This window comes from Lates calcarifer, linkage group LG2 (genome assembly GCF_001640805.2).
Source record: "Lates calcarifer isolate ASB-BC8 linkage group LG2, TLL_Latcal_v3, whole genome shotgun sequence".
Lineage (NCBI taxonomy): Eukaryota > Metazoa > Chordata > Actinopteri > Centropomidae > Lates > Lates calcarifer.
In genome coordinates, this window is record NC_066834.1 from 19,852,283 (window position 1) to 19,866,763 (window position 14,481).

The 14,481-nt window shown below is 41.6% G+C and overlaps 1 protein-coding gene across 1 annotated transcript; it reads right to left on the bottom strand.

Annotated features, from left to right (window-relative positions):
• Positions 1 to 212: 212 nt before the first annotated feature.
• On the bottom strand, positions 213 to 13,945 carry pdpr (pyruvate dehydrogenase phosphatase regulatory subunit). The gene is made up of 18 exons (XM_018697428.2): positions 13,810 to 13,945; positions 12,862 to 13,135; positions 12,401 to 12,534; positions 11,834 to 11,927; positions 11,396 to 11,559; positions 11,086 to 11,207; positions 10,780 to 10,897; positions 10,320 to 10,469; positions 8,535 to 8,727; positions 8,179 to 8,303; positions 7,650 to 7,805; positions 6,588 to 6,721; positions 6,234 to 6,382; positions 6,037 to 6,149; positions 5,301 to 5,395; positions 5,084 to 5,173; positions 4,772 to 4,954; positions 213 to 3,999 (listed from the first exon to the last, which is right to left on the bottom strand). Exons 2-18 carry the CDS (start codon positions 13,122 to 13,124, stop codon positions 3,592 to 3,594), a joined length of 2,691 nt encoding a protein of 896 aa, XP_018552944.1. The 5' UTR covers positions 13,125 to 13,135; positions 13,810 to 13,945; the 3' UTR covers positions 213 to 3,591.
• Between the last annotated feature and the right edge of the window lie 536 nt (positions 13,946 to 14,481).

The window sequence follows — 14,481 nt, forward strand, 5'->3', positions numbered from 1 at the left end:
ACTGATGTTTGCAGACAGCACAGAAACAGACCAAGGGATTTGTGTAGGAAGAGAAAACAGCACAAGGTTTCACACCAGCGACACTGTACACAGCTGGTAACCATGGGGACTGAACCCTTGGATCTGGCCTAAAGCCTCACTACACCACTGAACTCACAGGACCACCCACACACACACATCTGAGGTGAACAGATGAAGCAAATTCAACCCTCTGATATGAACAAAGTCCTCTTTATATTTTACATCAGACAGCCAAACAACTGTTAAACATGATATAAATACAACAGTGTAAAGCTCTGGAGAAAAGGCTGGCATTTGCAGATGAGTCCAGTATGAGAAGTGTTGAAGTGGGAACATGAAATAAAGAGACAAAATCACTATCCTTCAACTGATCAGTCATCAAGAGAACAGACCTCTCTTTATGTACAGTAGTTTTCTGGACCTCTTGCTGTCATACAACTTCTAGGATGATACACAGTAAATTACACTTAAAATATGACTATAGCTCTCTGCACTTTTATTATCCTTTGAAATTTCAAATAACCTTTCAAATTCCAAATACTTCTCGTATTAATCACATCAAACCTGTAGAGAAACCCTGTGACTCCATCACAAAAAATAGAAAGAAAAAAAACAGCAGGCCGATGTTGTCTAGTGCAAATGTTTGGGGCCATTGTAGGTAGTTTTAAAAAAAAAGGAGGAGAAATGACCACAGCTGAAATGACTAGCAGATCATGTGATGAGTACAGCAGAGCAGTGGTTTTTGCAGTGAGGAGCGCGTGTCCTCAACAAACTACGGGATTCTCAGATATGAAGCATTTTGTGATGATTAAAAGACGAGGAGCTGCTGAGCTCAGCTGAAAGTGCAAATTCTGAAGTACACAAGCTCCTTTGGTAGAACTGTAACTGAGAGGATTAGCTTGAACTCTTTATATATGCAGCCTTATTTATGCATTGCAGATATGAACTGAACATAACTTCTGGAAATGATAAAGTGCAACATTAGACTACACTTCCAGGCTCTATAGCACAGAGATCAAAGCTGCAAAAGCAAGTGCACTGAAACTGACTGAATCCAGGCTGCACTGATACAAAGACTGATTCACTGCACTTTCACATGCAAACGCATCATTTAATATTAACAGCTTTTTACAAACATAAGTGCACATGTGAGGAAAACTTAGCCCTTTATGAGCAACGTCTGATTCCCTGTTGCAGCTGGTCTCTTAGGCACAGCACAGGCAACTTCTCCCGCTCCCTGTCTGAACCACACGGTAGCAGTCATGCAGCAGCCATGTTTTAAAATGTACAGAAATGCACTTTTATTGTCCTGCTGTTAAGACTTGCTCTTCTCATTAATGGTAACTGTACACTGGACATTTTATGGATTCATCCTCAATGTAGTGTGTCCTATGCAACGGAAAAAGCCTGAGATGTTAGCAACAGAGTAATACCCGAGTCAAATTAAAACAAGACTGAAGATTTAATGAAGCCTCTATCCCTGTTTTGTCAACACAGCAGTTGCTTTCTGAAATATCCAAACTGAAAGGTACTGCAATTTCCTCTCATCAGAGGTAAAAGTGCTTCAGACGGGCCCCAAAATAAATTAAAATGCTGCTGCTGCTGCTACTTGAGATCAAGAGGGTTGTCAGAAAAAGGAAACAAATATATCTCATTTCAACAAATACTCAAAAGATCAATGTGTAATTTTACAACCAAATAAACTGTTAAATCAAATAAACAAAATGTTGTAGATTCACTGTAAATGGAAAAAATACAACAAAGGCCATTAACAAATAATAATAATTAAAAAAAATAAAATGAAGTTAGATCCGGCTGTTGCCCACTACTGAAATGTGTATTCACAGACCTGTCAATGAGCTGGGGAGTGATAGCAAGATTGATGGTGCTGGATCTTTCACTTAAGTTTGGATCACAGTTTTTGCCTTTAGTTATAACATCTTCTACCCTGCTGAAGCCAAGTCCACAGTGTATGTGACCAATGTGACTTTTGCTCTTTCAATTAGCCACTCAAGCTAACATTCATCATACAACAGTTTGATGCAGAGCCTGCTGACACCAAGTGACCTACACTGAAATGAAACACTACCTCGGCACTGTTCTTTACAGCAATGCTGCTGAAGTGTCTTTGAGCAACACACTAAATCTTTACCAGCCCCAGGTCTGCTGCTCTGTAGCTCTCCCTGACTTTTGATCTCTGAATGGGGGCAAGAGACAACAGGACCAAAGGACATTACAGATCTACATAAATGCACATGTAGGGAAACATCAAGCTGTTGTTAGCAATTACATTTACGCATAGAGAATATTCTGGAAAGCATTTGAGATTATGTGCAATCAGAAGAACAACTACAAGAAAACTGCCGATTCATACAACTGATATAACTTATAACGGATGTAGAAAAAATGCGCAGTACAGAAAATAGAGATTTTTTTTACACACTAGCTATACAAAAATACATTGCTTTATTTCCAAGTTGCAATGAAGTCTTTCCTTTACACAAACATCTAAATTCTGGATCAGGCAAAACTGACATCACCAAGCTCCAGTCGCCACTTTCCCCATTTTAGCTTCCCTCATCTATGGGTTGCCTAACATCAGCCACACATTCAACGACACATCAGTAAAACAAAACTTGAGCATCAGAACAGCAACTCTGATTCCAAACAGACACAAAACATAAATAACAGGTTGGATTATATTACTGTAAATACATTACGACAAGCTGACACACAGCGATAACACCAGAACAGCTGAAAGTTGACGATTAAATCGGAAAAAAATGTGCTTGGAGGCTTTTAGGAGAGCCTGGAAAGCCTTTTCAACAGGACTGAAAGAGCAGTAATGGGCGGCACAAAAAACAATGGATGATTATGATGATTATATCAGGCTTCCTAATGCTTCCAGGCCTTTTTTTCCCTTGACTGGGAAGGACATTTTCCTTCATTGTTAACTATAATATAGTGGGGCTGACAAAAGTGAACAGTATAAAGTATCATCACACCCATCACATCACATTACTCATGTTCTTTACAGCAGCAAATTTACAATGTGTAATATGACAGCAGAGTCAACATCTACACTGACCGTGCAGGCAATCAGCACTGAACGTCTTTCAGACTCTTCCAGACTGTGCAGCGTGGAAACATTACAGTGACTGGAGCTCTACTTGGAGAAGATTGTCGGTCACTATCCCCTCTGGATGGGTTAAAGTGAACTAAGTGGAAAAAGTTCTCAACAGCTAGTGTTGATGTTGCCTTGACAAAGGCACTTAACCGCAGACTGTCCCAGTAAAGCAGCCTTTGAGACTGTGTGGACTGTGTTTGGGTGTAAAGGAGAGTGAGGCGGAAAAAGAACTGCAGGATTTAATGACAGAGGATCTCTGGATATGATACGGCTCAAGCATTCGGTGCCTGTTATGAATATTGCACTTTGAAAGAGGGAGATGCAATGTGGAAGTTAAATTTTAGAGGGACAAGGAGTGATTGTGCAAACAGCCCTCTGATTAGGAGGAGGAGTATCACAGAAGCCCCTGCTGAGGCGACTGAAGGGTTTTCTATTACCCTGTATCACTTCCCCTGGAGGTTGCTGAGCTCCATGTCTTCCTTGCGGCGTTTTTGTTGGGTGAAGAGGGAGCTGAAGGGGTAGAGTTTGGCTTTGGCCGGATAGCGCTGGCCGGCAATGTCCACCTCGTAGTCCCCGCGGTTGATGAAGTCTGGGGTGATGGGTGTGGGGAGCCCCTCTTTGCCCGGCGGCGGAGACACAAAGCCGAGGCAGACGTGGCGCTCCAGGGTGTAGCTGTAGGCGCTGCTGGTGGTCGTCCCGGCCAGCTGACCGTTACGGTAGATGGGCTCCCCCCACCATGGCCACAGGTCCAGCTCAGTGTCGTGATCCTCTAGAACCAGCATGACGAACCGCCGAAACACACCGTCCTGACGCTGCTGCAGCAACGCCTCACGGCCAAGGAAATTTGTGTCCTGATGGAGGCAGGAAGTCAGGACGGAGGCACAGAGATGACAGGAGAGAAGGAAGATGTGGCAGGAAAAAGAAAAGGGTAAAACGAAAAGTAGTGAGAGAAATTGACAAAAGGTCAAAGACAGGGAGTAGAGGAGGAAATAAAAGATGAGGAAAAGGAGAGATAAACAAGGGAGCACCATTAGGTCATGAAGCCAGGCCTCTAAACAATAAACATCTTTAAACACAACACAGTTCTGTTGGGACGTATTTTCAATAACCCAATAAAGACATGAATCATCTGAAAGCAATCTGTGAAACCAGTTTTACACTGTGGGGTCCTTTCATTAATATTATGCTGACATTATGGATGTATGCAGCAGACAGCACACTAATGTTCCACTGTTATCAAAATGTGACTGATGGTAAACTTTACCACTGCCAGTGTAAAGTGCCACCTGTTGCGCCTGCAGGTGCAGCATGGTGACAAATATTCTTCCCCGTCCCGGCAAAGACAACAACCCATATGTTGAAGGTTTCAGTAAAGCAGATGGCACAGAGGCTGTTGTTATTCTCCTCCAGTCTCATCTTCTTACAGATTTAAACTAAAGTAAGGTAAAGTAAAACTTACCTAAGAGCTTTTTCACCAAAACCACCTTGGTAACAGTGAAAAGTTGCTGCTAACTGAAACGCCCTAATGCCAGAAAATGTTTTTTGTACCCACTCACTAGAAGTAGAATACAGACATACAGACATGCAGTTTGATGTGGTCACACAGATGAACTGGCAACTGACCTTGTCAAACTTAACCCTGAACTCTCGTCCACACTCCAGCGGGGTGGTGAAAGCGTCGAGGTCCTGACCCCAGAAGGCAAAGAACTTTTCTATGCGTAGGCTGCGCAGCGCGTAGTACCCTGCATTACGAATCCCGTACTTCTGACCAACTGACATCACCTCGTTGTACACATGCAGTGCGTACTGTAGGGAGCAGTGGAAAACACTAACATTAAACCTGATACAGTATATACAGAAGTATTTTCTGAAAGCTTACAAATCATCCTGTGGAATGGTAACTAGGTAATGTTTGTGTGTGTGTGCAGGCTGTACCTCTATGGGGATGTAGAGCATGAAACCTGGTTCCCCGGTGTGAGTCATACTCATCACTCTGATCCCGTTGGCATAGCCCACGCTCATTTCCTGTAAACATACATACACACACACACAGTCAGTTGCTATTCCTGCTAGTGTGGGAATTATAACTGGGTACAAACAGTAACTTGCAGAGAAGTACTGCTGCTACTGCTTCAGCTATTTTGTTTCCTACCTTACAGAACATGGAGGGGAAGTGGTCAGGTGTCATGGAAACATATGACAGCTCAGCCAAAACATCCATTGCACGGGGTCCAATAAGATTTAAAGCTGTGGGTAAAAGATGAGTTATAAACATCTTTAGAAAGACTGCCTGATTAACAAAGGCTCAGCCCAAGTTGAGCACTATCATCCTACAGGTTTCCTAACTTGGATCACAGCCAGTGTTAATAATACTAACTCATAATAACAATATCTGTTCAAAGCAAAGCTTCAAGTGTGTTCACTGGCTGCCCTCCTTAAAAACTGCAAAGGAGCCGTCTGAAGTCTAATGTCCGAAAGTCTGAAAAGTTAGAGAAGTTTCATGTGAGTGTTTCATTTTTTTTTTTCAAAACCTGAGCTAATTCTACTTGTAACTTTGTCTGAAATTATTAGCATTTCACATAAATATTTTGTTCATTAGATAGGAGACATACTATGCATGGAGGTTTTGGGAGCGAGATTCTCAGGTTAACAGCTTAATGTAATTACATTACAAATATACAAATTAAATTCTGGACGTGTAATTAACCACCCACTTGGTCCCACTTGTGTTTTATTGAACATAAAGGAAAAAACAAAATCAGGTCACTGTAAGAACTGGGTTAAGAGCAGAAAGTGGATGTGTGATGCTGGTGCATTGCTTCCACTCTTTTATTATATTGTGTGGGCAGTAGATGGCGATATCACCGCAGGACCTAAATAATACTTACCTGTGTACTTCCAGCTGACATCCTCTAGGTGGAGGTGTGGGTCATTGGGCATGTGTTTCTTTATCCAGGACCAGCAGTGGACCTGCTGGTCTGTCGGAGAGACGATGAAGAAACTGGACAGGGAACAAAATGTGAGTTATTTTAGAAGGTCATTATAAACTACATGTGAACAGTGTTATCCTTAAGGCGTTTCAAACCTATTCTTGCTGAGGCGGACCACACTGCAGTCATTTTCATAGCCTCCCCTCTCATTCAGCATGCCGGTGTGGACGATGTGTCCAACAGGAACATCCAGATCATTGGCACACAGATGTTGCAGGAGCTCCAGGGCCTGGTCTCCTGTTGACTGGGACACCAGGACAAACCAAAAGATTTGACTTGGAAAACTTGGAAAACATGCTGACATCACTGACTGTGTGTGACCAGAAGAGTAATGTATGCTTTTAAGTTTAAAGCCTCAGAGGTTAAGTGTAGTTAGTGTATGAGTAACTTTCTGTCTATGTGATCCAGCGTTGATTAACCCCAGCTGTCCATAGTGCGTCATGACTCACAGTCAGTTCAAACTTGGTGAAGGAGGACATGTCGATGACACAGACAGCCTCTTTGCAGCATTTCACTTCAGCTCCAACAATGTCAAACCAGTCTGGTTTGTAGAAGGTCTTACTCTGGTCCAGAGACAGCAGATCTACAAACACATACATAACACATACATAAAATCAGCTTCAGCTTGGCATGCTTTAGGGAAAATATAGTTCATCATGTGTTACCAGGGGTTGAGAATCCACAGGTTTTTTACTTCAACAAATTACAAATTAAACTGATATCCTTCATTACACTTCATTAGATTCAAATTCCCCACTTCCTACTAAGAAATCTACAGTAAAAGAGTTCTTAAAACCCTTTACACCAGTGAAAATGTTAATAGAGTTTGTGAGCAGCCTTTTCAAATTGAGATTTCCCATGCCTGTCGATAAGAAAACACAGTATATTGTTGTAGGGAACTCATCTGTTTGATAAGAGCCATAAAAGCCAGCCCCCTCATAGTGTACAATGTTATTAATAACCATAAACTGTTTAAGAAATCAGTTGTATACTAGTGTTTATCAATCATGGAACTTCACTAACAACAGGTTTTATTCCAACCAAGTAACCTGTGATTTCACTGTTTTGTACACCAATTGCCAGAGAAGAGGGACTAATATTAAGAGTGTAATAAGATATTGTCAGTTTTTGGTCGGTTTTATTTTGAAAACCTGGTTTCTCTTAAGCCATGATGGCTAATGACTGTTGCATACCACACTACCCAGGATTTTCAAGACTCACTTCCAAGCCAGCTTCTAGCTATAACATAGTACTTCTGTTAACAATTACAGCCACAGAGAAATTTTTCAGCAGCCTCCTGTGGAATACTGGTCACAACATTACTTTGTTGTGTTTACTTAGGCAGGCACTTACAAAACAAAGCAACCATCATGAATTTACTGACCTGTTCTGCACTTGAAAATTCAGTTTTTAATGAATCTAATAATTACAAAATAGATTTTTAAGCTTCCCTAATGACTTCCAAGATAAAGGGAATGTAGGTTGTAGTACTGATGTTCAGTAATCTGTACCTTTCCCTGGAGGAACAAAGTATTTAGGCCTTTCAAAGCCATGTTTCTCCATCCAGCGTGCTCCCTGGGTGTCCAGACGGTCATACAGAGGGCTGGTCCTCAGCTGACGCCCAGTCTGGAAGTCCCAGCGAGGAACCTTCAGTTCGTACAGCAGGGCTGGACGGACACACACAGACATGTTGGAAGCACAGACCTAATCATACCAGAGCAAAACTGAAAAACAATATACATTCTTATAATAATTAGCACCTTTCAGACACAAGGATTACAAAATTATTACTAAATACATATTAATATGGAATACTGCTTTTCCCTCAGTATGGCCTTTTATGTGTAAATGACAGGTCATTAATTAGCTACTTAGACTCGAGAGAACAGGTCAATCATTCAGTGTATCATGTTTTATTATCTTCTTGATAAAAGATTAAGATGTCTTAAATGGCTTAAGCAGCCTGTCGCAACTACAGCAATTTCCCTTCCCTAAGTGATTCACTGATTAATTTCTACACTGAAAGAGTTTACTACTCACGCATGACTTCCATTACTCTGTGTCTCAGGAAGGTTCGGCTGCTCTGCAGGTTACCGAAGCGTTTGATGTCCAGTGGCCAGACGTTGGCAGTGGGGTAGCCATAGGTCATCCACTCTGCCAGATACCTTGATTTAAAAAAAACGTGCCATTTGTGCTTCAATGTAATCAAAACATCAACATCACAATGCTGATCACTGCCATTAAGACACTTAGAGGCTGAATTATTTTCTGAGTAAAAGATATTTCAGTCATACTCCTATGTGTTGTATTTCTGGTGCAGTCTAGTCTTCAAAACCATTTAGAAATGTTTGTCCACACAAATACCATAAGCTATCCTCTAGCAAATCCATGCTTACTTTCCAGCTCCTCCAGCGAAAGCCAGACCAGAGGAGTTCATCCCTGCCAGCACATAGTACCCAGAGACACCCGGCGTCTCCCCCATCAGACAGCGCATATCAGGGGTGAAGGACTCTGGACAGTTGACCAGCTGATGAATCTCAGCTGACTCTAGGCCAGGCATTCTCCGCAGCAGAGCACAAAGCATTGGTTCTGGAGGTAGAAGACGATAAGAGTTAAAATACATTTTCTTTTTTTAAAAATTCCCAAAATGTCCACAACAGTGTGTATTATTTTCAAATCAATGACATATTCAAATAATTATCAGAAACAAGGAATGGCTTGATAAAGGCATACTGCTGCACAAAATTTAACAAGCCAGATCTTCTGCCACACAACAGGAACTGTAACCTTTTCCCATGTCATGCCATAAACAGTACATCAGGTTTTCTTTCATGAAAGCTGACCCTGTGGCAAATGTAAAGTGCAGCACCAGCAGAAAACACATAATGTGTTTCTGTTGTTTAATCTAATTCTGCAAGTTAATGCGATAATCTTGTGATGCTACACATTTCAATATCAGTTTGTCTCTTAGATTTGATCACAGGTTTGTAAGACAGCATAATAAAAAGGAAAACTATAGAATTTTTACCTGCCGCACTCACTGTCAAAGCAGTATGTGTTGGAGTTCAGTTTTATCACTTTTATTCATACACGTTCATGACACAAATATTTTTCAAGTACTAGTTTTAAGATACAATATGCAAATGTGAAAAATAACTTGCTACTATAGAACAACCCATGGTGGATTAGTCTGAGTCTGTATGTTGCTGCGGTTGAGGGTTGGTTGGTGATATACTGCTGTCTTTACAACAGCCTGTTAAGCTGCACGAGGAATCTCAGATTACTAGCATAAGGCCAAGGCCAAGGGACAGGTGTGTGTGTGTGTGTGTGTCTGTTTAGAGGTGTGCTTTGAGTTCGGTGTAGGACACTTCTTACAGTTAAAAGTCCAATTTACAACGTGATATAAACATTTCAAAAATCAGCATACACCTAAAAACACTGGTCTCCCAAGAAGCCTGAACTGACCTAGCTATTTTGTTGTTTAATCAACAAGGGACTCTTTATTAAAAAAATAAACAATTAAAATAAATTGAATGCCATGACTTTAGCCTTGCCAAAAAAATATAAATGTAAATATCTAAACATATATAAAACAAGACAGGCTACACTACAGAGTGCTTCCATATAAAATGTCATTTAAAACAACAAAAGCCAATTGTATAAATGTAATGTGATTTGGATTCATTGCGATGCAACTGCTAATGTTATGTTAGAATAAATGACTTTGTACACATCAGTGAAGCACAACTGAGACGCCCTACTGTTAGGCAAAACAAAACACACCTTGTACCTGTGCTACATTATTGACAGCTGAGTGGAGGGGAGTCTGCCTTGCCTACAACTAATTTGTCTCTGTGAAATTGCTGAAAATAAGTTAAAATATACACAAGATTGCCACTTAATTTCAGTCAGAGGCGCCAACAACAAAACCTGACATTTAACATAAATTGATCACAAGATTTCTGTCTCTGATTAAATGAAGCTGTGCAGAAAAAAATTAATTGTGACATCTAATTTACATTTGGCCAATTATCCAGATAATATATTTTTTAAATCTATCAAACATTATGCACAGGAATGACAAGGCATGCCAAACAACTGTTTCTTTTATCACAGCTAATTTAAAGCTACGTTGCCTCTCGCCACCTCATTGTGGCCTCCCCTCCCTCCCTCTCCTTTACCAAAGTGGTCCCAGTCCTCCTGCATGTTCTGGATCTCCAGCTGGTTGCGGCCCTCAGTGAAGATGGGTTTAGGGTTCTTCTCAAAGCCGCCCGACAGAAGGCCTCCCTGCCATGGCCGTGCATATATCCTGCCATCCATATCGATCACCACTAGAGACAAGACACAAATCAGTTGGATCAATTTGTCTGGGCTTTTTGTAGCCTCAGGTAATGTACATCAACATGCAGAAAAATGTACTTTAACAGTAAATAATGGCTTTCATTTTCAGAATATACTATCAGTTATCACAGGAAGCCAACTGGCTGAATGGAGAGACAATAAATTTAATAAATTAATTCTCTTTTACAGACATATTCGTTAGCTGGCAAAACAGAGCATGTGATTGGAATTTAAAATCCATTAGTAAATGTGTGTGCTGCAAGAAAAAGTTCATTTTCCTGTGAGTTTGATGTGTGAGACCTGGCGCGTTGGGTGGGAGTGGCTCCTGGAGAGGTTTCGTCAGGAGGTAGAAGTGTTCACAGCCATGAAGAGGAACCGACACCTTCATCTCACTGGCCTGGCCTAGCTCGTAAGCCCACTGGAGCAGAGACACAGGGAACAAATATGTCTGTCTGCTGCTAAGATGACAGGCATATTGGCTGTTTATAGTAGGGACTCAAATTCAAAACTATGGACTTAAGGTTTTCCCTCTCAAACTCTCTCTTAAGCTGGTTCTGGGATTTGTTGATGCTGATTTGTATCCCACAGTCCTACTCTGGGGTTTACCTGTCCAGCACAGTTGACAAAATATTCACACTCAATGGAGCCCCGATCAGTCTCCACTGCCATCACATGACCCTTCTCCACCAGAACCTGCTGAACACTGGTCCGCTCCAGGATCTGAACGCCTGGACAGGATGAGAAAGATGAAGAGATGTAGGATGAGGCAACGAGGAGAAAAGGGAGGAGGACAGAGGGAGATGATGACAGTGAAGAAGAGGACCAGCAGAGGGAGAGATGTGTGTACTGCTAGTTACACATTTCCTAAAGTGATTCATTAACCATCTATCAGTGGCAAGTTGTGAATCTGACTTACCTTGTCCAGCAGCAGCTACAGCCAAGGCATGGTTTACTTCAGGTGGAGACACCACGGCGTCTGCAGGGAGGTGGAGTGCCCCTACCAGGTCATGAATGTTGACAAGAGGGTGGAGTTTGGCCACCTCCTTAGGTTTAATGATGTTACAGCTGATCCCCATCACCCTGAGAGGAGAGAATGGGAGATAGAGATGAAGTCTTATTATTGATACACAGTTTATATTTTAAAGATCCTGCATATCTAGTCTGGTTCCAGAAATTTGAATCAAAGGCATGGGCAGTGTAACTTCACCATAAAATATCATGAAAAAAGACAGCTGCAGAGAGCCATTATTTCACAACATTCAGCTGAAGTAGAGAGCGAAAATATGGGAACTGAGTGCAGATGTGATTTTCTGCCAGCGATAAAATTGTTGAACTTGAGGTTCTTGGGTCTTACTTTAGTCGAGATGCCAGGCGCTTCAGAGAGCCATTCAGAGAGATAAAGCGATCCTGATTTTGAGCCAGACACAAAGACCCTGTCTTCACATATCCTGAAACACAAAAAACACACACCAAACTCCATATTATGTCTCAAACTACTCAAGCTTATACCCCTCAAATACAGAGTCATAATGAAAATGATCATCATACACAAAACTGTAGAATAATTATTATTCTAGCTTTGGAAAAGGCCAAAACATACAGGAAGTGCACCACTGTACACTGTGCACTGTATTGCTGCAGTAAAAATTACTACGCTGAAATACAATACTATGAAAATGCAGTAATTGTTTGCTTCATTGTTGGAAAAGCAGGTTACACTGTATACCTCTAGATCCCCCTGGGGGATAAATGTTTTAATGGTAGATTAGATTAAAAACAGTTGAATATAATAAAGAGCAGGTAGTCACAATCATCTTGAAAATATCTAATATTAAAAATATTAGTCATATATTAGCCTATTCTCTTCAAGAACTGCATCAGGATTAGTCAAATGTGAGCAAACTGTGACGAAGTGGCTTACCTGTTTTGATCCCAGTCTCCTCCTCCAGCTGCTGGTAAAGACTATTGGAGTAGTTGGCCATTTGACATTCAATGGAAATAGGCTTGGCCACACTGACAATGCCAGCACATAGTCTGGTTGTTCCCGCACCAAGTCTGCCAACAGGGTAACAGGACATGAAACAGCATTAACAGAAAAACATCTAGACAACAGCTCTTTTTTTACTGATCCTCTATTACCTCCTAATGTAGAGACTGTCTTTATTTGTCCCCTTCCACAAGGATTTAAGAGGTCACCGCTGGTGACAGAGCAGGAACTGTTGCGCTAGAGGGGATTCAGTGCCCTTCGCAAGGCCTGCCAACACTGAGGCTTAACCATGGTTCATTAAATTGAAGAGCTACCTTACAATCTATTACGCCTCCCTACATCTCTAAACCTTCAAACATTTGCATGACATAACATTTTTAAGACGTTTATCTCACCTGCCCTGCTCCAAAAGCACAATGTCAGTCCATCCCAATTTGGCCAGGTGGTAAGCTACTGATGTTCCCACAATACCTCCTCCACAGATCACCACCCGGGCCTGGCTGGGCAGTGGGAGCAGCTGGGAGTCTCCACTGACAGTCATGCAGTGGGGTGAAGTCCAGAGGCCCCTGCTGGCCGATCTGTACCCCGTGTGGGGAAGAAGCAGCCTGGGGAGAAGGACGGGGGAGAGAGCCCTGGAGCTCCGCACACAGCTGCACATAGCTGTGCTTTCTATAACCACACACACACACACACACAAACACATGCACAGTGTTACATTCTGGTCATGTATTCAAATTTGAAGGTTACTAAAACGTAAATTAAACTGTCAACACTGCAAATGTCAGAGTTTGATTTCTATAAGGTTACACGAAGATGCAGTGTTACTACTAATTCTGTTATACTTTTCAGGACACTACGAGTGTTATTCATCAAGTTGTATTTAACTCAACCAGCGCAGGCTGACATGATATACAATACTCAACACATAAAGTGCTGAAGATGAGGCCTGGGAAGCCGACAAGGTTAACTTGCAATAGTCCTTCAGCTGTCACAATTAAATTTCGGACTGATATTAGCTCTCAAGCATCGCTGGAGTTACACCTCTAGCTAGCTTAAGCGTGCAATACGTTCAATTATCCAGGCATTTTAGCTTGTAAAATGTAAGGGGTCTTGTCTGACTTGTAGATTATAAAAGTTTCGTAAAACTTTTCTGCCATGTTCTGTTTTCTGAGCTCCTACAGTTACAGTTAGCATTAGAGGTACTGGAGCTAGCGAGCGTAGCTTCGGCTATCGAAAAGCTAGCTAATGTTAATTATTCAGCTAAACCAGTAGCTACATGTCAACCGTGTTGAGAAACTTTTCCCCTTGCGCTTCTTTCATTGTTATGACGGCAGAAAACTCACAGAATCAGCCAAGTCCAGACGTTGTGATATGTTAATGACAGAAGTGAATACGAGTGGGTGATACGACAGAAAGTCTTGTTTGGCTGCAGCAGCGCTCAGTGCCACCGTCAAACTAGCTTCAATAACAAGCGCTACTTCCGGTCTAAACCTTCAAAATGAAGGCCTTCAGACTGTTTGAGTGTTCTCTTGTAACGAAGTAACAAGTCAACTTGAAAAGCTTTGGAAATGTTGGTGCTCTACAGTGAATTCAAAGTAAGGCTTGTATCCATTGATCAATATTGGGATGTAAGGGGAAGACCTTGCCCTTGTCTGTATGAGATTTATCTGTATTAACTTAGTGCCAGTAGGATTTTGCCCAGTTCTTCAAGGCAAAACTGCTCCATCTTAGATGCATTGTTTTGGTGTGCAGCAGTCTTTAAGTCATGATACGGATTCTCAGTTGGATTGAGGTTTGGACTAGATCAAGTGCCACCCCAAGTCTACAGTGATGACTCTGACGGTGTAGTGAAATGTGCATTTAAACTGACATCATGTGATACTATGATGTAGAAAGGCATGTACAGGAGTGACCACTGAGGGGCACCAAAAACCTGCGTACAATAGAAAGATGCACTGTACTGTCTGCATGGTTGCTGTGGTGTTTTAATTAAACTTTGAATGATAAACAAACTC